At 34.8% G+C, this 25,526-nt stretch overlaps 1 protein-coding gene across 4 annotated transcripts; it reads right to left on the bottom strand.

Annotated features, from left to right (window-relative positions):
- Positions 1-15,077: 15,077 nt before the first annotated feature.
- On the bottom strand, positions 15,078-23,637 carry LOC25479619 (protein O-glucosyltransferase 1). Of its 4 annotated transcripts, none has more exons than XM_024774784.2 (8): positions 23,486-23,635; positions 22,866-23,005; positions 22,635-22,779; positions 17,795-18,396; positions 16,843-17,035; positions 16,702-16,766; positions 16,373-16,583; positions 15,078-15,794 (listed from the first exon to the last, which is right to left on the bottom strand). In XM_024774784.2, the coding sequence occupies exons 3-8, from the start codon at positions 22,725-22,727 to the stop codon at positions 15,432-15,434; spliced, it is 1,527 nt and encodes a 508-aa protein (XP_024630552.1). In that variant the 5' UTR covers positions 22,728-22,779; positions 22,866-23,005; positions 23,486-23,635; the 3' UTR covers positions 15,078-15,431. The 4 variants fall into 4 exon arrangements, with proteins under 4 accessions (XP_024630552.1, XP_013443435.1, XP_039682528.1 ...); XM_013587981.3 differs by lacking the exon at positions 23,486-23,635 and adding an exon at positions 23,276-23,430; XM_039826594.1 differs by lacking the exon at positions 22,866-23,005 and having other exon boundaries at positions 23,486-23,637.
- Between the last annotated feature and the right edge of the window lie 1,889 nt (positions 23,638-25,526).

Genomic DNA, 25,526 nt, shown 5'->3' with positions numbered 1-25,526 from the left:
AGAGAAGTGGCTTATTGTCCACATTTTTTATAACGGTCTTTCATATTGTACAAAAATGATTGTTGATGCAGCTGCAGGTGGAGCTTTAATGAATAAGAACTACACAACAACATATGCTTTGATCGAGGACATGGCCCAAAACGACTACTAGTGGACGAGTGAAAGAGCCATCACTGTTGTTGCTCCTTCACCCTCTAAAAAAGAGGTAGGTATGTACGAAGTCTCTCCCCTTGATCATCTAGCTGCTAAGGTGGACGCGCTCTCCCAAAAATTTGATAAAAGGAGTATTAGTGTTGTCTCACCTGCTCCTGTTTCACCTCCTTGTGAAGTCAGTGGTATATTTGGCCATACTGGCGTTGAATGTCAACTAGGTAGTTGTCGCGCCATTTTTGGGAGGTCAAGGCCATTTGATTAGCGTTTGACTCACTTTTCTTTTTCACGACTGAACAAATTTTTTTTTAAGGGGAAAAAGTTCCAAACCACCCATTTTGAAGAGATTTAGGGTTCGGGGGTTGGTTATATTTAGGGAAGGTATTAGCGCCCTAAATATTCGTAGTACTCTACGAGAACCTCTTGATTTTATTTAACTTTTTGTGCTTAAACTTGCTTGCTTTTAAAGAGATGAAAATGGAATTGAATGATGAGTTGAAAAAGAAAAGAAAATTGATTTTAATTGAAGAGAAAAAAGAAAAATGTTTTTTAGTTGAAAGTTGAAAAGAAAAAAAAGAAAATTGTTTTTTAATTGATTTGGAAGGACAAGGTCCTCTGCCTACGTACCTGTGAGGGATCAAAACCTCGTAGTTCGGGGTAGAAATTGACGTTTGATTTGTTTTTGTATTTTTTAATTAGTTTTGAAAAAGGTTTTGAAATAAAAAGCCAAGTGGCAAATGAGAATTGATTTGTGTTTTTTAGATTGAAAGAAATTGACTTGAAGTTGAATTAGAATTGATTTGAAATTTGATTAAGAAAAATAAAATAAAAAGACGGTCACTTGATTTAAGATCAAGGTTTATTGTGAAAAGTTCTTTTTACGAATTTCTGATATTTGAATGTTTTTGTTGTTTTTGAATAATAACTGAAAATTAAACTAATAGAGCAATAAAAAATAAAAGTGTGTGGGTGTGAAGAAAAGATTGTTAGTTAAACAATATAAATAGTATTTAATATATGTAGGACCAGAATATTCTGGAGAATGATTAAATTAAACAAAAATATAATATTAACAGTTAATTTAGGACTAGAGCACTCTGGATTAATTTAATTAACAATGACCATATCACTCTGGATTAATTTAATTAACAAGGACCAGATTGTTCTGGAGAATAATTAAATTAAACAAAAATATAATATTAACAGTTAACATAGGACCAGAGCACTCTGGATTAACAGATAGAGAGAAAATTAAAATGCATGAAAAAGGAAATAAAATTAGATGCTGGGGAGTGCAGGAAGTAAACAGGGGGGTGCAGGAAGTAAATAGGGGGTGCAGGAATAAAATAAAAGAGATTTGAGCTTGGGCCTTAGAAAAAAACGTATGGGCCTGGATTAGACCGGTTTAAAGGTTGAACCGGTTCAATCCCTTTATAAATAGCCAGCTCCGGTTTTTTTATATTCATTTTTATTTCTCTTTCTCTCTCTTCTCTTATTTCTAGAGAGAGAAGCTCTGCCTTCTATCTAGAATTTCTTCATCTTCTCCGACGAGAAGAGGCTACCGGATATGGTTCCGGCGCGGTGGTCGGCGAGTTTTCGCGGCGGCGCCACCGCGCCGGAGTTAAAAACTCCTCTTTTTTTGATTTTTTTTTACCAAAAGATTACCCTTTCCTTTCTCCTTTCTTTTTTGAAAACGGTTTTTTTAAATGAGCTTTAACGGACCCTAGATCTAAGATTAGAAAATACTACCTTTAGTTTTTTGAAAAAGAAATTGGTTGTTATGTGTTTGAAAGGGTTTCGGCCGGTTTTTGTAGCTTGTTGAACGATTGGTTGTTGTTAGTTTGAGACAGGTTTGGATTTGTGTTGCAGGTTTTGATGTTTGTGAATGGGGTTTGATTCGAGTATGATGGTTTGGAATTAGGATTGTGGATACGTGATTCTGATGTTGTGGTTTTGGTTTCTGGAAATTTGTTGTGTTGAAGAATTGTTTATGGCTGGAATTTTCTAGTTGGTTTCCAGTGTATTTGAGCGTGTTTTTTTTGTTTTTTGGCTCTTGTTGTTGTTTTTTCCTGGTTTGTGTGTTGTATTTATAGAACTGGATTGGAGACATGGAACCTGTTAAAGGACAGACAGTAACTGCCTTGGCTTGGGATTAAGGGGACATGAATGGGCTGGCGACAGCTGTGTGGATTGGAACAAAAAAATATGATATTTTTGGACATAAAAAATAAATAATAATAAAAAAGAAAAAATAGAAAGACTAAAAATAAAAACTAAATGAGTTAATTAAATTAAAAGGAATTTAAATAAAAGATGGAAACTAAAAAATAAATAAAAAATGAAAATTGAGAGAAGAGGGCCCGACTCGGAACTAAAATATGAGGTATTTTAAAATACCTCCCTGCCCCTATTTAAATTTCTTCGTCCGGAGATTTGAAGATGGAATCTTTGATTTGACGGGTCGAAGAGACTTAAATACAGAGTACACAATTTTTGACCTAAGATGTTATGAATGCATGCGATGCAATTATGAATGCATGTGAGGCAATGATGAATGCAGGACGACATAGATGGCTTGAATGGAATGTGAAACAACAATGGGATACCCAAACTTGTTGAAGAAAGGGATCCGACTCCGCTTGGGGGAATGTAGTTTCACTGGGAAAAAAAGTTATAATCGTATTGGTTTGGAATGATAGCTTAATGGAGGCACGTGGCTAGCCACTTGAAATTGATTGAAAATAGATCCAAGCTGTCCTTTTTTCGGAAACTAGCCGCTTGAAATTGACTAGAAATATATTCAAGCTGTCCTTTTGTCGGAAACTTGATGCTTGAAATTGACTGGAAATAGATTCAAGTTGTCCTTTTGTCGGAAACTTGCTGCTTGAAATTGACTGAAAATAGATTCAAGCTATCCTTTTGTCGGAAACTTGCCGCTTGAAATTGACTGAAAAATAGATTCAAGCTGTCCTTTTGTCGGAAACTTGCCGCTTGAAATTGACTGAAAATAGATTCAAGCTGTCCTTTTGTCGGAAACTTGCCGCTTGAAATTGATTGATCCGTGACATCTCTCAACCAGACACACTGGGGATGACACTTTTGAAATTGAAATTTAGTATTGAAATCTGACACTGAAATTTGAATAGTGACATGACACATTTGAAATTGAAATTGATTAGTGACATCAGTGGCACAGCTTTCGCTGGGGATGACACCATTGGAATTGAAATTGAAACTTGACTAGTGACATCAGTGGCACAGCTTTCGTTGGGGATGACACTTTTGAAATTAAAATTGACTAGTGGCATCAGTTGCACAGCTTTTGCTAGGGATGACACTTGTGAAATTGAAATTGAAATTGACTAGTGACATCAATGGCACAGCTTTCGCTGGGGATGACACTTTTGAAATTGAAATTGACTAGTGACATCAGTGGCACAGCTTTCGCTGGGGATGACACCATTGGAATTGAAATTGATTAGTGGCATCAGTGGCACAGCTTTCGCTGGGGATGACACCATTGGAATTGAAATTGACTAGTGGCATCAGTGGCACAGCTTTTGCTGGGGATGACACCATTGGAATTGAAATTGACTAGTGGCATCAGTGGCACAACTTTCGCTGGGGATGACACCATTGGAATTGAAATTGAAACTTGACTAGTGACATCAGTGGCACAGCTTTCGCTGGGGATGACACTTTTGAAATTAAAATTGACTAGTGGCATCAGTTGCACAGCTTTTGCTGGGGATGACACTTTTGAAATTGAAATTGAAATTGACTACTGACATCAGTGGTACAGCTTTCGCTGGGGATGACACTTTTGAAATTGAAATTGACTAGTGACATCAATGGCACAACTTTCGCTGGGGATGACACCATTGGAATTGAAATTGATTAGTGACATCAGTGGCACAAATTTCGCTGGGGATGACACTATTGGAATTGAAATTGAAAATTTATTAGTGACATCAGTGGCATAGCTTTCGCTGGGGATGACACTTTTGAAATTGAAATTGAAAATTGATTAATTGAGGAATGAGACGAAAGGATACAGCCAAACAAGACTATGGGCGAACTGATGCGGCCATGTATGGATGATGTTGTGGATATGCTGTGTACGCATGGACGTATGAATATGTGAAAATATTGATGAATGCATGATTGTATGAATGTATGGATGTGTGAATATGTGAATGTGTGAATATGTGAAAGTGCAACTGTATGACTGTATACGACAGGTAAACTCGATGAAATGAGACAAGATATGTAAGATGAGAGGCGGACTGATATCGCAGTACAAACACTCGGCAAACTTCTTTGAAGATGATATTACTGTGAACAAATTGAACCGTTGACGGGGTAAAACCCAGCACAAGGTAGCAACTGATGTCTCTTGGGGATAAAGCCCATTGTTGACCAAAAGTCTGGAAGAAGTCGCCATTTGTAAACTGGCACAGAGTGTTCTTCCACTGGCATGCTTCAACAGTCATTTTTTTGTTTTTTTTTTTTAAAATCCCTAACTTTTGCCTGGACTGCCCTTTCGGGTTTTCAGTCCACCGGGAGTATATTCCTTTTTTATGCCCCTAATTTTTGCCTGGACCGCCCTTTTGGGTTTTCAGTCCACCGGGACGCTCTCTATTGCCTAAGCCGCCTTTTCAGGTTTTCAACTTAGCGAGCTTTGATTTTTTTTTTTGTATTTCCTTTTTTTTTTTTTTGCATTTTTCGACTGTGACAGCTTCCTGCTCAAGGCAGAGGTCCTTTCCATAATGCTTAGCCCTGTTTCTCTTCTGGAGTGTAACCGTTTTCGAGGCGAATGTTGATGTACGCTTTAGCTACTCATGAGTTCAAAGAGAGTGTGCCTGTTGTTCACAATTTTCCAAAGATGTAAAAATGTTTTGTATTTTGAAATTTTTTGCTTTAAGTATTGCCATCAAAAATAGAAGAAATTATGCAAATAGAATAAATGAGAGTTCCAAATAAATGGGTACAGGCTCGAATTTGATGAATTGAGTGGTGACCTGCCAAGGGCATGGCTCCACGGATTTTGAAAATTTTGGAAAAATGGTAAATGTAATGGGAAGGGTACATTGAACACAATAACCGCTGTTCTCCCCAAAAACTTTGAATGCCCCTGTTTCGAGTCATTGATTTGTAGATGCTTCGAGTCGGAAGTCTTTTGATAGTTGGATGCCCCAAGTGGATGGTGCCTGACTGATGCAGTTACTTTGTCTTTTGATCCTTAACTTTTGCATAGATCACCCTTTCAGGTTTTCAATCTATCAGGATAATCATTTTTGTTCATGTCTCTAATTTTTGCCTGGACCGCCCTTTCTGGTTTTCAGTCCACCGAGACGCTCATTTTTGCCTAAACCGTCTTTTCAGGTTTGCGACTTATCGAGCTTTTATGTTTGACAGAGTATTTCTTGACTGCACCGGCATGAGTTTGTCACCATTTGTAGTCACAAGAGTCATTGCACATTGGGCCTTCACAGTTAGGCGTCCACTTGCCCTTGGAGTCTGATTGGAAAGATAGTATCTTTTTAGCACAAAGTCTCTTTCTTGAATTTCACGGGGACGAACCTTCTTGTTGGAAGTTTGTTTCAACCTCTTTTGACATGGTTGTACAAGGTCGTCAAGCATTTTAAGTGCAATCAAGCTTGGACTTCGACAGAACTCCTATAGTTGGGACTTCGACCTCCCTGGGAAGCATGGCCTTCATGTTGTATACCGAATGGATGGAGGGGGGTTTCCCCTGTTGAAGTGTGTATTGAAGTATTATACTCATGAAGTGCGGATGGTAGCATCTTGTGCCCGTTTTTGCAAATGAAAGTCATCTTCTTGACATTTTTCTTGATATTTTTGTTTGCAGCTTCGACAGCTGAGATGCCCCAGTATGCGAGAGATCTCATCGGGAGTCTCTTCATTTCCTTTTTCTTTCATCTTCAGACATAGGGAACTCAAAGTTGGAAGAGAGTACATGGTTACTGTGTTCAACGAGTTTATTAATGCATGATTTGATTATTGATTTTGACAAGTATGTATAAGTTATGATTATGCAGATATTTGAAAATGATTATCATTTTTTGGTTTTTTTTTGTTTGTATTTACCATTTTTCTAGAAAAAACACAAAATAAAGAGCAAAGTCACGATCGAAGCGACTTTTATTAATGATGGAACATGCCTGAAGCAAAAAGCCCTAAATAAGTTCACTTTCGTCTTGGGCGGGACGAAAGGATTTTTTTGAAAAGCAGTAAACAACAACAAACACATTATTTGAACGGATGGGTAGTAGAAGGAACATCAGTGTGACCCAATTGCGGTTATCCGCTCCATGTGTCGCAACATCAGGTACCCTGATCCGGGAGAGGATTGACTTGCACATTCGGGTTCAATTCTTTTTGTCTTGAACCAGCTTCTGGATTTCGGCTTTCAAAGCGTAACAATGCTCAATGTCATGGCCGGGTGCCCCTTGATGAAAGGCACATGAGAGATCAGATCGATACCCAGCTGGCAACTTGTCAGGCACCCGAGGAGGCGCTCTAGTTTGGACCAGGTTCTTCTCAAGCAAAATTGGGAGCAACTCCGCATATTTTATGGGAATTGGATCATAACATGCTCTCCGAGCCTGATTCTGTGGATTAGATTGTTGAGGGGCCTGTTGTCGAGGCTGCTGCGTGCATGACGACTGACGTGGTGGTTGGGGCCTTCGCTGGAATTGTGGTAGATCTTTTGTAACCGTCAGCGAAGATAACCGGTTGGTTAATTCCTCTACCTTGGCCCGAAGCGCTGTCATTTCTTTACGAAGCTCATGGACCTCTTGTTCAAGTTGATCCATTTTATGTGTTTGCACGAGTGTTTGCATATGTGAGCTGTGATTGAACGAAGACATCGTACCACTTTTGACCTTTTATGGAAAAGAAGATCTGTGTGAGACTTGGATTTGAGACTATGAAATGCAAGATGATGCATGACATGCTTATGCAAAAATAGACACATTTTTTTTAGAGGACTTATAAACGTAATTTTGTAAACATCATAATTGAAAATTTCATTGAATAACAAAGCCAAGGGATAGACTCTTTGAAGTACATAAAGATAAAACAGTTGGGAAACTCCTGAGCCCGGAAAGTAGACTACTCCTCGAAATCTGAATGTGCACCATCAAACAAATCCATGAAATCCATACGCTGCTTCTTAGTGATATGCTTTCCAAGCAATCTGTCCTTCTCCTGGAGTAGAACGTCTCTCTTGATCATTTGTTGCCTCATCTTGCAGAGTTCACGATCTTTCTGTTCTACTTGTCCCTTTAGAGTCTCAATCTTGTTCTCGGCTTCCATATATCTCATTCTCCATATGTCCTTTTCTCGTGTCATCTCGGTCAACAGATACTGAGCTTCCTCTTTGGTTTTAGAAGTCATGGGTAAGGATGGAGACGGGGTAGTTGAAGATGGGAGTCTTTGTAGAGGATAAGGTATTCCATTTTTTGCAGCTCTATCAATGACCCACTTAGTGTAAGATTCATAGATCAAACCTGACCTCCTTCCTAACTGACGTTTTTCCCTCTTATGAATTGCACGCCAAGCTTGTATAAATTTTCCTCTCATGCCCTTGCTATCCTCTTGGTTGAGGTAGAATATCCCGTCTAGTGAGATATCCTTTGGTTTCTCCATTGGGTATCCAAACTGACGCCTGGCGAGAATAGGGTTATAGCTAATTCCCCCACATATACCGAGAAGAGGTACGTTAGAGAATTCTCCACAACTGTCAATGATTGTTCCGGTGTCATAATTTCGGTTGTACCAAACTATATCAGATGGAGCGAGGGACATGGTTTTTTGTGACCAAAGGGTGTTTTCTGGATTGGTTTTGAAGTGATTGGGTAAATGTAAGGTAAACCATTTGTACAACAAGGGTGCACAACAAAGTATAGTTCCTTGCCCTTTTTGGGTTCGATCATGGATGGAGAGGTATGTATCGGCAAGCAAAGTGGGGATGGGGTTTTTGGCTAGGAATATTTTGATGGCATTAATATTAACAAAGTTGGCGACATCTGGGAAAAGCAAAAGACCATATATGAGTAGGGCAAGGATGGATTCAAAGGCATCAATACTGCCCATATCGGCGAAAGCGACAGCTTTTTCAAAGAGGAATTTGGCGGGTAGACCTAGAAGGCCTCCTTTGGTGGTAAGTTTAGCCGTTATAATGGATGTTTCAAGGTGAAGGGCCTTTGCAATGGTTGCGTGTTTAGGAGCAGGCTCAAGGCCGTTGAACGGTTCTTCGGTAGACACCGGTATACCGATCAAGTAGGAGTATTCCTCAAGGGTGGGGACAAGTTGGTAGTCGAGGAAAGTGAAACAATGGCAATAAGGGTCATAAAATTGGACCAAAGTATCGAGGATCCCTTGTACCACCTTCGTCTCGAGGAGGTTAAGCAGTCTTCCATGGCAATTTTGAAAATCTCCCGGATTAGTCACCCTTTTCCCTAGCTCCTTTAGGTTTGACAAATCCGGGTTTCGGAAATAGTACTTCCTAGTGCTTCTTGCCACAGGATTCATACCTTTGATGTTTACAAAAGATTTGTTTTAGTCCTTCGATATTTTGATGAGAGAAAAAAAAAAGTTATTTATGAATGAATGCATGTATGCATGATTATGCGACACAAACGGTGAAAACATGGTGAGGTTTAAGTTCATAATGTTGGAGTCAAGGGTAAAAACACCATTTGGTAAGGACTATGGTTTTATTTGCACTTGCAACAAGGGTTCTACCAAGTTCCCAAAGTCTACAACCACTTCCAAATATTATCAGGTTACAAGATTACTCTTGATCCAATGACATTTGTAGAAAAGTCTCGTTTGAGTGTAGTATCGCGTATCGACCAATTCAAGATTACCCTTGATTAGCCACCGCACTACGTCCTAAAAGGTCAAGATGGGTTAAATGTAACTAAAGGTCCTCAACTTCGACGGTTACTTGAAAATAATAGTGTCAAACACGATTACTCATGTCAACATAGTATTACTTCCAAGAACCTCCATTGAGCGGGATTATCACATGTACTAACACTCAAGATTACTCTTGGAATAGCACTTTGATTATATCACCATCCTATCTTATGTTTCCCTCAAGCCCGGGTGTAGGACTTATCTCACCGCTCACGTTACAAGAAGAAAGAAGGAAAAAACATATATACACCTATTTCCATCTTTTATTTTTGTTTTTGTTTTAAGCAAGTTATAGCACAAAGAATTAAATAAAGCCAAGTTAGGCTCAACCCTCTTAAGTCTTATCCCCAGTGAAGTCGCCATTTCTGTCGCGCCATTTTTGGGAGGTCAAGGCCATTTGATTAGCGTTTGACTCACTTTTCTTTTTCACGACTGAACAAATTTTTTTTAAGGGGAAAAAGTTCCAAACCACCCATTTTGAAGAGATTTAGGGTTCGGGGGTTGGTTATATTTAGGGAAGGTATTAGCGCTCTAAATATTCGTAGTACTCTACGAGAACCTCTTGATTTTATTTAACTTTTTGTGCTTAAACTTGCTTGCTTTTAAAAAGATGAAAATGGAATTGAATGATGAGTTGAAAAAGAAAAGAAAATTGATTTTAATTGAAGAGAAAAAAGAAAAATGTTTTTTAGTTGAAAGTTGAAAAGAAAAAAAAGAAAATTGTTTTTTAATTGATTTGGAAGGACAAGGTCCTCTGCCTACGTACCCGTGAGGGATCAAAACCTCGTAGTTCGGGGTAGAAATTGACGTTTGATTTGTTTTTGTATTTTTTAATTAGTTTTGAAAAAGGTTTTGAAATAAAAAGCCAAGTGGCAAATGAGAATTGATTTGTGTTTTTTAGATTGAAAGAAATTGACTTGAAGTTGAATTAGAATTGATTTGAAATTTGATTAAGAAAAATAAAATAAAAAGACGGTCACTTGATTTAAGATCAAGGTTTATTGTGAAAAGTTCTTTTTACGAATTTCTGATATTTGAATGTTTTTGTTGTTTTTGAATAATAACTGAAAATTAAACTAATAGAGCAATAAAAAATAAAAGTGTGTGGGTGTGAAGAAAAGATTGTTAGTTAAACAATATAAATAGTATTTAATATATGTAGGACCAGAATATTCTGGAGAATGATTAAATTAAACAAAAATATAATATTAACAGTTAATTTAGGACCAGAGCACTCTGGATTAATTTAATTAACAAGGACCAGATTGTTCTGGAGAATAATTAAATTAAACAAAAATATAATATTAACAGTTAACATAGGACCAGAGCACTCTGGATTAACAGATAGAGAAAATTAAAATGCATGAAAAAGGAAATAAAATTAGATGTTCGGGAGTGCAGGAAGTAAACAGGGGGGTGCAGGAAGTAAACAGGGGGTGCAGGAATAAAATAAAAGAGATTTGAGCTTGGGTCTTAGAAAAAAACGTATGGGCCTGGATTAGACCGGTTCAGACCGGTTTAAAGGTTGAACCGGTTCAATCCCTTTATAAATAGCCAGCTCCGGTTTTTTTATATTCATTTTTATTTCTCTTTCTCTCTCTTCTCTTATTTCTAGAGAGAGAAGCTCTGCCTTCTCTCTAGAATTTCTTCATCTTCAACGACGAGAAGAGGCTACCAGATATGGTTCCGGCGCGGTGGTCGGCGAGTTTTCGCGGCGGCGCCACCGCGCCGGAGTTAAAAACTCCTCTTTTTTTTATTTTTTTTTACCAAAAGATTACCCTTTCCTTTCTCCTTTCTTTTTTGAAAATGGTTTTTTGAAATGAGCTTTAACGGACCCTAGATCTAAGATTAGAAAATACTACCTTTAGTTTTTTGGAAAAGAAATTGGTTGTTATGTGTTTGAAAGGGTTTCGGCCGGTTACGATTGGTTGTTGTTAGTTTGAGACAGGTTTGGATTTGTGTTGCAGGTTTTGATGTTTGTGAATGGGGTTTGATTCGAGTATGATGGTTTGGAATTAGGATTGTGGATACGTGATTCTGATGTTGTGGTTTTGGTTTCTGGAAATTTGTTGTGTTGAAGAATTGTTTATGGCTGGAATTTGTTGTGATGAAATGCAACGACATATTATCCCCATCCCGTTACGTATCAGAGCCCTATGACACATGTGAGGAAAGTCCACTCACAACAGCAAATAACCTCAACTACTCTGGATCACCTACAAGTTACCCATACGAAGGGCAACATTTCCAAGCAGAAGGGGTGAAATTCACAAACAACAATAATAGATATATAATTCATCAATTGAATCTAACAATCTACATAACAACAATATTTCAATATATGTATATTTCATAAATCAACAACATTATCAACATTTTGCAATTTCAACCAACAACTACTACTCAACCAACAACGACTTATGCAATGACACGACAACAATGCTACGACTCAACGACAAATGCGACAATGCACATGCATGTGGTACCATTTTAACGCGTTTGAATGAACGAGCATTCACAGGGCATAAGCCCTCAACGATTGAATGAACTTGCATTCACAGGGCATAAGCCCTCAACAGTTGGAACGATTAAGCATTCCTAAGGCTTGAGCCCGGAACGATTTGAACGACAAGGCGTTCACAGGGCATAAGCCCTCAACAATTATGAGTATGCCATGGACTCAACTTTGTGTATATCAACATACAACTCTCCTACAACGACAACAACATGGACAACGACATCTACTACACAACAGTGCATATATAAATATGACTTACACATCAACATGATCAACTAGCAATACAACAACCTTCGACTATGAAATTTAACAACTTGTATAATTTAATTACATGCAATTATACATAAATCCACAACCAGTAATCATTCATGCTCAAATCAGCAACTCTGATAAAATAATATAATTAATCAGGATTATTTAATATACCCAAGATTCCAGCCCAACAGTACACAAAATGCAAATGCGACTCTCAGCCACTGTGCAACTCGCCAGGCGAGTGCCTAGCTCGCTATGGCGAGCTTCAGAAAAAGGGCTACTCACTATGGCGAGTAAGTTGTTCGCCGCGGCGAGCAGAAAAATGGTGCTCTCAGGAGTTTTGACTTTTTTCTCAGTAAATCTTCATTTTTAATCTCCCTAATCTCCTTTTTGATCTAAAAACTTGCACAGTCCTCTCTAAATACATCCAGGCACTCAAAACCATCCAACTCATGTCCTATAACAACATTTTGAAAAATTATGATTCTCACTCAGGTACTCGCTATGGCGAGTGGTCTTGCTCGCGAGGCGAGCAATGAAATGGCTTACTCGCCAGGCGGGTTGCATCAGGTCAGACTACGGGAATTCTGCAGTTTTTCACCAAAAGTCCCAATTTTTCCCAATTCAATCCCCAAAACTGATTACAGAAGTGTTATAAGTTTCTGCCTATAACCTGAACACAATCTAACACCATTGCCATGGTTTGTACACTCTTCAATTCAAAAATCATAATCAAAACCTAACCCCCATTTTCCAAATTCAACTAGAACCCTTGTTAAATCAAAATCAGAAGTATAGAACTATTATCATTGAGAGTTGGTCTCACCCTTACCTTGATTTGATGAACAAAGCTATACAAAAGTCAAATTCTCCCCTCTTGGCTCTTCTCTTGGTTTTTCTCCCAAAACTTGTTTGTACGTAAAACTGTTTTCTGACTTCTCAATTTCTAACTCCTTAACTTAACTCCCCTTTAATTTTAATTAACTCTCCCACTTAATTCACTTAATTAATATTTAACCCCAAAAACTCCAATAAATTATAATTCCCACTTATTCTATTAAATAATAAAAATAGTCATTTAATAAAATACACCACAACATAAAATCAACATAAATCATTTAAAATCATATAAAAGACAATAAATCAACTAAAAATAATTAAATAACAATTTGGGCGTTACATGATTCACCACCTCATAAACTCAAAATTCCTTTTCCACAAAGGCTTGTCAAGCCTAACTTGGAGGCACAATTTAAGAAGTTTATTGACATGTTAAAAAAATATACATCAATATTCCTTTTTCTGAAGCTTTGTCTCAGATGCCTCTCTATGCAAAATTTATGAAAGATATTTTATTAAATAAAAGAAGGATAGAGGGTAATGAGACAATAGATTTAACAAGAGAGTGTAGTGCTCTCATAAAGAAATTGCCTCCTATGTTCGAAGATCCAAGTAGTTTTTCTATCCCTTGTGTGATTGGGAGTGAAACCATTGAGAAAGCCATGTGTGATCTAGGGGCTAGTTAGCTTGTTGCCCTTGTCCCTCTTTAAGAGGATGGGTATATGTGAGTTGAAACTTACCGAGATGACCTTTAATTGAATTGAACAACTCCATATCGGAACGATACTCTCTTGCGGTTTTACTCATCAATCATCATTATCATTATCATTATCATTATCAAGAACCGTGCACTTGCGGTTTTACTCATCAATCATCATTATCAAGATTACTATATTCAACTCAAGAATCAATAAATCTAAATCACCTTTTTACACCAAAGACGAACATTAATCTAAATCTTAACATTCAACATATTGGACACCCAATCATCATTAATTCATTTTCATTCTATACTAACATCATGAATATAAAGCAAATTGCATGTTACTAGATCAAGAAAATTCATCCCAATAAAGTTCGTATAAGTTTATGAAAATTAGCATTTTTCCGATTGTTACACCAAAATTCAAAGTAAAAAAGTTCAAATGCCTCAACTAAGCATACACACAATTCATATATGAGTGCAGTAGCGTATACATATACGTTTCATAGGCCAATTCCGATAAATTCCAAAATTTCACAAAGTTCGTATCGTTTTAACATTTTTCCAAAGAATTCAAGTTTTCAAAGAAAAACCAAGTTGGGGTGTTACACTACTCACTCATGTTCATCGTAGACATGGAGAAGAAGAAGAAAATCATAAAAGTAAATAACAAGAAAGTAAAGGAAAAGAAAATAACTTTTATTAAGAAAGACAATTGTCACTTATTGAATTCCAAGAATAAAAGATGAATATTTGTGATGGCTAGCTACTCTATTTATAGTCTTAATGTCGACTTAAAACCTAAGCAACTATTCAATAGAATGTTCCACAAGAAACCACGGGCTTTTCGGTCAAAACTGGCAGCTAGATCATGAAGCAAAAGCAGCAAAAGAGGCTCTAGGGGGTGGCACGGCCGTGCCAACTGGTGGCATTCGCCGTGCCAAGCTTCTGACTTGGGGAAACATATTTTTGTCTTCAATCTTTCGTATTTTCAACCCGAATCAGCTCCTAATCCTCTTTCTCTTACTCCAAGACTCAATCCATCAAATATTCGTTCCTGAAATATAATAATATGCAATTGAAGTACAATAGCTCTAAAAGGAAATAATATTTAAATAAAATAAACTTGAATCTAAATAAAACGAAACTAAATATTATACTAAAACGACTAATTATTGACTCATTAGTAGGTCTTTAGGCCGAGCTCTAGAGTCTTCTTGAAGCATCTAAGGCGGTGCCCTGGGAAGGGCGCGCCTTGGGCCTTAGAGCCATTTTGGAGGGCGCTGAGACCTGTTGGAGGGTTTTTAGACCCTTTGGGAGGACTTATAGGTCCTTAGGAATATATTGATGGTCCAGTTTTTTACTTGCATTTACTGCGTTTTATCTTTACTTTTTCCTTTGTTTGTCGAAAGATGCCATACGGACTCGTCTTGTTTCTAAAAAAAACCTATGGATTTGATGAATTCTCACTATTTTTCTAGAAAAACTTTCCACAACATGTCGTAAGATTTCTAGTTTGATCATGCTTATAATAACCAAAACTAGCCCTTCTTGTTCGCGAAAAACACCGATGAACAACGGGAAAACTAGAATTACAAACTCAAATATAGAAAACATTACAAAAGTCCCGAAATCATAAGCAATCGCTCTAACACTCCTTCATTTTGCTGCTAAAACCTATTGAAAATGACTGAAAACCATGCTAAAAATAACGTAAGATGACCTGTCATCAACTATTTTTTATAAAAAGAAAAAAAAAAAAAAACTCATAATTATTACAAATATGATACATTTTATTTAGCAAACTATATGAGACAAGGTGTATACTAAATTTATATCTACCCAAACGAACTCTATATGGGAAGGGAAAAACATTAATCTCTAATAATGATGACAGTCATCATTTTTTTCTTGTTACGATGATTAAGTAATCAAACTCGGTATCCTATGGTTTACAACACTCATACGATCTGCGCATCGTTCACTTGGACAAGAACTCGAAGATCAAAATATACATTAAGATTTCGTATTTTGTTTCTTCCAATAACTTGTCTCCCAGAATTCGACTCGTTGAATTGAACCTTGCTTTCTTCTTATTTGTGCATGCAAAGATGGAGGATCATAAGGAGGAGGCATGGTGCATGGATTTGTGTTTGAAGGACCCTTGACCAATGATTCCATCATAAATTTCTTTTCATTACCTTCTGCTTTACAAACCATTGATTCCACACATAGTTCAACAGCTTTATCACTTATAGATGGTTTGTACCTAAAGAGTTTAGCATATGAATTTAGGAGATGAAACATATAGTCATACACATAATCCATCTTCAACTCTTCTTGAATGAAATTACTTGCTGCTTTTCCAATATCATGTGCCTGATGAAGAAAAAAGACAGAACATTGAAACAAAGTGAATATAAATATTTAGCATGTTAATTCTCTCCTCCATTAAGGTTATGCAATTATGTAAAAGATGGAAACATGCTAAGCTTGTTCTTGTTCTCCAAGACCATCCTACTATATCTAAACATGCTAAAAGTAAATGAAAGCTAAAATGTTTTCTCAAACCAAAAGACTCTACAATGCTTATAACTTACGAAACACTAACACAGACACCACACATGATACGTCGACACCGATAAAAATTTAAAAAAATTAATTGAATGTAATCACATGTCTTAGTGTTAGTGTTGGACAAAGACACACTTTTCCATTATAATGATCATGTTCTATTTACTAATATAATCATCATGTCATGGAGCAATTATTTGGATAAAATATGATCTTCTTGAATAGAGAAAAACATTTTTTTTTTTATCATTTAAAAAACATAGTTTCCTATTGAGTTTAATTGTAAGATTTGCAAATGATACTTAAAATGTGTTTCTCCACTTCAAGAGAACTATATCATGCAATTGAGACACAAGTGAATAAACAAAAAATAGATTAATTACCTTTGTCTTGTGACTATTGCCCCAATCCACAGCAAACTTAATGGACTTGCACTTATCATCTTCCTTAATAGGCCAATAATGATGCACTGGAATTAACCCTCTTGTGAAGAAATCATAGTAATGAGGTTTCACAAGTAAAGTGGGAGAATCACATGCTAGGATGTATTTTTCACTCACGGACCAAGCAGAACCTTCAATGTAAACCTTGTATCTACACAAAATATATCATGATTGATTTAAAACATTATGAAATATTATAACTTCAAGATTTCAAACATAGGAGCTAACTTCATGTTCAATAAAGTTAAAAGTAAAATTTAAGGACATACCTATGGGTGCATTGACCTGCCAAGTCAGATTTCTTGTACCCTTGTTGTGCCTCTCGTCCCCAATCCTGAAACAAAACTTCCATTTGTTAAACTATACCAAAAATACCTTCGGGGTTTTTTGCCTATTCACTCGATAAATACCTGATCATATAAACGAGCATTCCATTCTTGTTTTTCAGAAACATTGCATTTCATGAGGTCTTGTCTTGTTTCAGCAACACTTGGATTCCCTTTCCAATAAGCATAAGGTTCTCTCTTCATCCATGGAATCCTTTTGTTGCCCTCATTCAGTTCTCCCAACAAAATTTCCCATGGCTTTACGTTGGTTTCAGGCCTATATCATCAATTAAACCACAACATATGCCATATGTTTGCTTAAACCTCATTGTCACAAAAAACAATCAATCTCTATTTGGCACACATTAAACATCATTTTAGACTCAAAAATCTTTTAAAAATAATTGGTTTTGTGTTTAGATATATTGGACCTCATTGATTTATAAAAGCTTCGGAAACCTCTCAAAACTAATCTTGTTTATAAGTGTACACAAGAATGTAGCTACTCAAAATTATTAAGTTAAATAAAATCTTAATGATGCATTTTCTCTTGAGTTACCATGATATTGGTACGAACTAGATTTTTTCTATACACATCAGCAAAAATCGAACCTCTGATCACAAGCTTAAGGACCCAAGTCCCTTGCTACCTGAATCAATCTATTGTTGGTATTTTAATCATACATTATATCCTATTTGTCTAACAACTTAGCCAAGTTTAATCAAAATAAGTCATATTTTACTAATTACAAAAACTACTTATCCTATGTTTGGTTTAGCATTTGAGTTGTTTTCTTGAGACCTAATGCAAAAACCACCGTGATATTTTGAAGCTACTATTTGAAGATGCATGACAAGTGTGCGATCATGCCGCGTAATTGACATTTTCTAAACACATGCTAAGATTCTTCATAGTCGTCCATCAAATCTCGACTATTGAATCAAGTTATAGGTTAACCCGATAGTCGAGATTTGACAAGACGACCTTAGAGAAATAGGATCCGAAAAATTTGTGAAATAAGTTTTGATGACTTACCATCCCCAGAAGGACCAATCAGGAAAAACTATATCCAATGTTGCATCATTACCACAATAACGAAAGAGTGGTGGTGGATCAACACCATTAGGTCCACTATATTCATCACTTGGAACAACTGGCCAATCAACACAATCAAACATAAGCTCCAAATCAGGCAATTTTCCAGGGTACTTCCTTAACAACTGTAGGATCCCCCATAGAGTAAAAGTATCTCTTGTTTGAAATGCTTTCTCATATGTCTCTAAATAAGCTTTTCCTTTTAGTATCACTAACTTGAAATTTGCTGTTTTTTGTGCTTTCTCTATTGCTTCCTTTGTTACTCCTGTGTGGGCCCATGGCCTTAAATCTTCATGGATCCAACGGAAGTAATCGGGACACGTGGAAGTAGATGAATGGTCTTGATTGTTTGTTAAGATTTGGTTATTGTTTGTGGGACATGTTCCAGTGAGGTTGTGTCCACTGCAGTTTAATGGGATCTCTATTTGATTCAGGGTTTTTTTTGGTGTTTCATCTATTTGATTCAGGGGCTTTTTTGGTGTTTCATCGTATGCTTTGTTTGTTAGGATTGGTTCGTTAGATGAAACTACGGAGAAAACCTCCTACACATAGAGACACATTAATGTTATTATATACATTATAAATCTCATCAAATAAAAAATTGTGAAGATAGTAGTAGAATCAATATGAAAAATGATAAAGAATACTAGTTCCGTTCTTTTTTAATTGTCACATTTTGACATTTTACACAAACCAAGATAATCGACAATTGATACTATGTTTGATACAATAAACTATACTTTTACTATAACGATCTTATTCATTTAATATCCATTTCATATATTTTTCTCTCCACAATAAATAACTAAGGAATCCAGAAGTCCTAGTTCAACTAGCAAAAATGTCGAAATTGTTAGGCCGGATTTCATGACTGGGGTTCGAACCCCGGTTCCTCCACTTGTGTGTGTGAGTTTATAATGACTTTGTCATTTCGTCTATCAACAAAAAAAAAAACAACTAAGGATAATATTGATAAAACAACATTTAATGTTGCATTGAACTTTAAAAGTGACAGTTAAATAAGAACAAAAATTTTCTCCAAAAATGACACTTAAAAAGGAACGGAGGGAGTAATATATATTCATACAACAACAATTAAGCATTACTCACTTAAGTTGGATCGGCTACATAGATCGAAATATGAATCACGTAAAAAAAAAAAAAAGAATATGAGAAATGAATACTAAATGATAGAAAATGACCCTACATTAGAATATGAAAAATGAATTACTAAATGAAATGAATATGAGTGTATGAAAGGGACATGATCTACGTCACTAATAAACCCTACCCAACTAGATCTCCCCAATTTAATTAAAGTGGCGTTGCCGTTACTCTACATTATTTTGGCAACACTAGCTAATTGAATGAATGCTCATTGTTTTTTGAATGTAATCAACTTCAAACGCTCTTTCAAAAAAGGAAAGAAATATTAAATGCATCATCATACTTTAACAAACCAACAAGAAGCAAATATAGAGTTTTTTTAGGCTTGTGTAGACTATTTTAACCTCTTAAATATTATAATTTTTTAATAAATAAGACATTAAATGTTATGTCTAAAATAGGACAATAATAATAAAAATAATAATAATAATAATAATAATAATAATAATAAAAATTTGCTTTCTATAATGATAGTATATTATCTAATTTATTCCAATAGTTTGTTTAAGGGCTTAATCCAATAGTTGTATATGTACGAAACAAGCTATTAATATTATGATATCATCCCTTAAAAAAAACTATTTATACTATACCTCTAAAAAGAAGTTATTAATATTATGCATGGGTCAAAATCTAATTAACGTTGTATAACAAGTAGTGCAAAATTACAATAAAAAATATTTAAACTCGATATCCAACCAAGAAATAATTAGTCTAACTAATTCAATCACGTTGTTCATTCATAGAATCCCAGTCAAAGCATAGCTCTATATAAATTTAACCCATTAAATTACCATTAATCGAATATAGACTTTACCTAATAAAATTATCGTTACGAGAAATCAATTGAAAAACGTAAAACACATTCTTTCTTTTTTTGTCAAATAGTCTATTAATTAAAGCTTACATAAATAGAGTGTCTGAGGTTCAAACATTTTTGTTTTTATCTAATGACTATAACTACAGCTCACACGATTAATTGTGGATAAGTAGGGTGTCTGGAGTTCGAATTCCGACCACTGCATAAATTATGCAATATTTCTACCAACAAAATTAAGCTCGCGGAAACTCTGAGATTCAAACATATAAGATATGTAATATCCATCAACGGAGTTAAGTTTATGGATAACCTAAAACACATTCTAAAATCAAAGGGAAGGCAATACCACACGTCAACTGGGGTGAAAAATACAATGCTAACGTGGGTCGTTCCTTCGAAAAAAACGTGGGACGTAAAAGTCATACGTATGTCCACAAAAGGACACGTGGCATTCAAACATCTTCATATTTCAACTATCGATCTTAGAATGTTTAATTTTCTATGTTTCGTTGGCCGACACCAGCGGCACTCATTAGGTCTTAGAAATATCTAGTAGCAATAAAATCACTTTTCCATACCCTAAACATATTTCAGAACCCTAAAGCGAAAACACTGCCTCATGTTTCGTGTTTTGGCCCCATCAATGAAGCAAAGTTTACTTTCACATACCACTATCAACAAGTATTATTCTAGTAGTATTCCCCTTTAATTTAATTTATGAGGGGCGTTTTTGTTTCAAATATATATTAAATTTGTCTTTGAATGGATACTTTAAATTTGTCACCGTTTTCTGGTAGAGCTATCTGTTGAGTAATCAAATGTGAGTGATTATGACCCATATCGACTAAGAATAGCAGAAACAAAGGATATATAAGAGAGGGAATCCATAAATCCATTGCCTTAAGATTGGATAAGAGTGTGGTGTTTAAGTCTCTTATGGTCCTGGACGTTTGGCTCATTGCCGTTCTTGGAGCTCCCCTGACGGTAGTGATTTATGTTTGTGTTAGAATAAAAATATATGTAGATCACAAGTAACACATGCATGTTAGAGGGTGATTGGTTATTTTAAATCTAGTGAGACCTATCGTAAAATTTTAGATGAGTAGTATAAATATTTAAAATATATAATTGAGTTATTTAAATAACTGTGAAGTGTGAAATAATTTAAGACACCCAATTAAATACGGTTCATTTATTTTTTTGAAGGAAAACAGGGTTCATTTATACCACCCGATTTGATGGCATAAACATAGATGCTCTCATGCTCCGATCATTTAGTGGTTATCATCTGCGGGCAATTACATAGTCTACTGCATCAAATCTTACAGGATGGACGATCATCTAAGAGCATCCGAAATCATATTATGTAACGTAATTTTGAAGAAAAGACGTGTGTTTGAAAAAAGAGTAATGATATTTGAATATTTATTTGATGACTATTTTTGTGATAATTTTATTTGTCTCTCTTTTCATTGATTAAAAACAATAGAGGGGAAAAAAAGAAAAGAGAAGATAAATACATCATGTAAATATAAGAGAAAAAATTATTTAATAGTTGTACAAATATCATTTCTCTTCTCTTATAACACAATGAATTCTTATTTTTTAATTTTTTTTTTTTTGAGAGAACAATGAATTGTTATTGGACAGCTGAATATGTTGACAATTCAACTCATATTGTGTTTTTGGGTCAAGTCACATCTTTGTCTATTGACTCTTGTGCACAGCTGTTTAATGTTTGCCGAAAAGGATATTGTTGACTTTTTACAGTTTTATTTTGTTTGCCGAACCTACCTAACTATACCAAATCACTGAACTTCTAGTACACTCTTGATCTTTAAAAATTTCGTGTCCTCTTCAAATTCATCTTTAAACTATTAAATTGAAATCAATTAAAAATCCCCTAGCTGTTCTTCATTCAACTATTTAGCGTTTCTATTAAGTGGCTCATATAAAATCCCATTAATAGTTCGTAAACAATGAAAATACACTAACAATCTTATCTCTCAACTTCATCATGCAATCTCTAAACTATGAAAACACAACAATTTAGTCTATATACTTTGCAAACTATTATCTAAACATACTCATTGTTGTTTCTTTGACCATGCACATTTTAGAACAAAATTAATAATTATAAAATATGTTTTAGCAGTTAAATGAGTCTAAACAATTATATATAAACTATTCCTACTATGTCCTCATGAACTTAACGCAGTCAGTAGAGACTAATATTTATAAGATCTGGAGTTTAAATCTCAACCACCGCAAAAAAAAAAAAACTTTTTGTGGTGTCAATTCCATGATATGAAACTTTTTGTATTTTGTTTGACAAAGATTATAATCTAAAAGAGAAATGATATTTGTACAACCACTTTATTACAATTTTTTGACAACTTTCTCTCTCATACTCACATTATATTCTTATTATCTCTCCATTTTTCTCTCTCTCTATTGTTTTGGACCAATAAAAAGAGAGAAAATAAAAATTATCTATAAAGTTGTCAAAAAATATTGTCAATTTATCACTACTCAATCTAAAATGAGAAACTTTTTCAATTTATCCACTAAAATAAAAAAGTTACTTTAGAGATTTTCTAATCTAAAAAATAAAGTTACTTTAGAGGTGACAAATCACTAATACCTAGGGGGAAGAAATTTTCAGTTACCAAGCAATTCTTATGTCTGTTTTTAACCATAAACTCCAAAACAAATAACTAACGTTAAAAAATAGCAAACTTTATGAACCAATCAAATCAATGTTGCTTGAGACAAAGCAAAAAAATTACTCACAGGTGTTTCGAGAAACCGCGCGTACACCAACGCGCCGACGATTAACACCACCGGCAACACCAATACGGCGGTGAATCTCGACAACGATTTCATGAACGTACACCTTCAAAATTACCAATTTGCCCCGATCTGTAGTTCTCTCTCCCTGCAAAACAACAACAACGTTGTTAAATCTCATGGATACTCTGTTTTTGTGACAAAACATGTTAATGTTGTAAATTTCATACATACCCTTTTGATGTTTTGAGCTTGTTGTTAGTTAGAATACCAAAAGATGCAAACTTTGAAATGGTTCTTCAATTGGGTCATTGAGTTTTGGGCTATTGTGACTTTGTTCTTGAGGTTGTGGTTGTGATTGTGTAAAATGATGGCTGAATAACAAAAAGAAAAGAAATAAATATAGATGAAGATTAAGAAAGTTTTTAAATTGAAGACTGAGTGAAAATAATTTTTAGGATTTAGAAATTGAAGAGAATCACAATTGAAAAGAGATCACAAATGCAATCATGTCATGAGAAAATGCATGATTGCAGCTGAGATGTCAAAAAACATGATGTCGTGTCTAAATAGCAAATTTGGAATTTGTTTTGAAAACATTCATCAAAAAGAAAACAAACAATGACAAAGAAAAAGAAATGAACCTGTGAATTTTCTCTTGTCTTGTGTTGTTTGTGGAATAATTTGAGTTGACAAGAATGGGAATGAGAAATATTTGTAACTTTTTTAATTAAAAAAAAAAAGGACTTTTTATCATATATGTTAATAAAAAAGATGGAAATAAGAAAAGGAGGAAAAAAATATAATTTACCAACAAAAAAAAAGAGAGAAAAAGATCATTTAATTGGGAAAACCTTTTTGAAGTTGAATCTCGTGAGTGATATGATATAATACAGCTGCGTGAATGTGTCTTTAGCCTGCAATGTATTATTTGAATGATTAATATTGTTTATATGGTGAGAATGCTATAGTGCTATAAAATCAAATGGGACGAAAAAAATGTCTCTTTCCAAGTTCTTTAATGTCCACAATTTAGACAAAAGTACAAAAGTGGGAGAACTACCGTTGCAGAGGTCTTTCCTTATATTGTGATCTCAATTATTAGTTTGCTTTAAGAGAGGCATACTTTATAGTAAAAATTTAAATACTATTACCCTTCTTCTTATTTTAGTTATTTGCTTGCATAAAAAATAGTTATTAAGTATAAATGATATTTTTCCTTCAAAAAAAAAAGGATAAATGATATTTTTGATAACTAATAATTCAATAGAATGATAATTGTCAATTTTGTGTATACATTTTGTTAAAAATTAAATGTAGGATGAAGTTTTTAACACCCTAAACCCCTTTAACGCAATAAATTATGCGAATAATACAATTATTCAAAAGAGTTTAAATGCTACATCTTCAATTAATTCAAACATGCATAACTTTTTTTTTTTTACAAAAACAAAATGATATTCATTCATTCAAATCGATAGATTACATCATTCAACACCACTAAAAATGTAAAGGATGAATTTGTGAACATACTCACAGAATCCAATTTAATAGCATATAACGGCATGATGCCTACAAAAATATATGATAAAATTAAAGTGACCGGAATATCCATGGCCTACGGATCTACAACGTTGACGCCCAAATCTTTGATTGAATAATCGATCTTCAATATGAATCAAATGAACACCACAAGAAGACGTGAAATCAAACAGCGCCGCACAAGACTACGAACAACAAACCATCACACTTAGATGATGAAATCACAAAGAAAAAATCTAGATCTATGTGAAAATCACTTATTTAGATTGAAATATAGAGAAAAAGATGCATAACTATGCGTTCAAAAGTTCGCAGCGGCCAATCATCATACAAATTTATCTCAACAACATAAACAATTCTCAATAACCATGACTTAGGTCTTATAATTCATCACCAAATAAAATCTCAAATCTCAAATATAAATGAGCAGCAAGTCTCGACAAAACAAAAATAATAACATAAATCTGACACCCTAATCAGAGCCCTAAACTAGACCTCGAGCATAAGGAAAAAGAGGTAGCCTCAAAGCTAGTCTTCAAGCTACTCACAAGCAAAAGCAAATCAATCATGCAAGTTGTCTACTCATTCATACAAATAGGCAGGTGGTCAACCAAACGACCACTGGGGTTAGATAGTATTCCATAAATAATATATAATCAAACATAAGCATTCAAAGATCTCATGCATAGCACATTTACACACTCACCGCTCCTAGAATACTATCATCATATAAATACTATCTTCAATTCAATACAAATCATGATATCATACTTCTATCATAACATATCAAGCATATTCATTCTTTAACCAAATCATCGTCAAAATTCATTATCTTAACAACATCAATCAATACCAGCATTTCTCACCTCATTCTTTATTTAGCTTAATCATTAAACTACACCAAACTCATCATTTAATGTAACAGCTCGTCCAAACTCATCATTTAGTGTAACAATTCGTTTTTCGATAGAATTATTTTAATTATTTATTATGTGTATTTATATGTGCTTGTATGTGATATTTGTCTCTGTGTGTATTTTATTCAGGATTAGTGAATTTTGGCTTAAGAAGGGTATTTTAGTCATTTTAGGCTCAGGGGTTTTTTGGTCATTTGATGAGCAAGGGTAAATTAATCTTTTATTGAGAAGGTTATTTTTAGTGTTTTATGTGGGAATAATTATTCTGACTAATTTACTAGTGAGATGGGGTAATTATTTAAAGACGGTAATTATTTATTATTTTGACGGTTTAAGTGTGTAGTAACTTTGGTGAATTAGTTGCTAAGAATATTTAGTCCATTAAGACAACTAGAGACTAAGCTCATTTGTGTAGTGACAATATAAACACTAGTCT

This window comes from Medicago truncatula, chromosome 6 (genome assembly GCF_003473485.1).
Source record: "Medicago truncatula cultivar Jemalong A17 chromosome 6, MtrunA17r5.0-ANR, whole genome shotgun sequence".
In the NCBI taxonomy this organism is placed as follows: domain Eukaryota; kingdom Viridiplantae; phylum Streptophyta; class Magnoliopsida; order Fabales; family Fabaceae; genus Medicago; species Medicago truncatula.
Note: the sequence above shows the minus strand (reverse complement) of the source record. Positions and strands in the feature narration are given on the sequence as shown.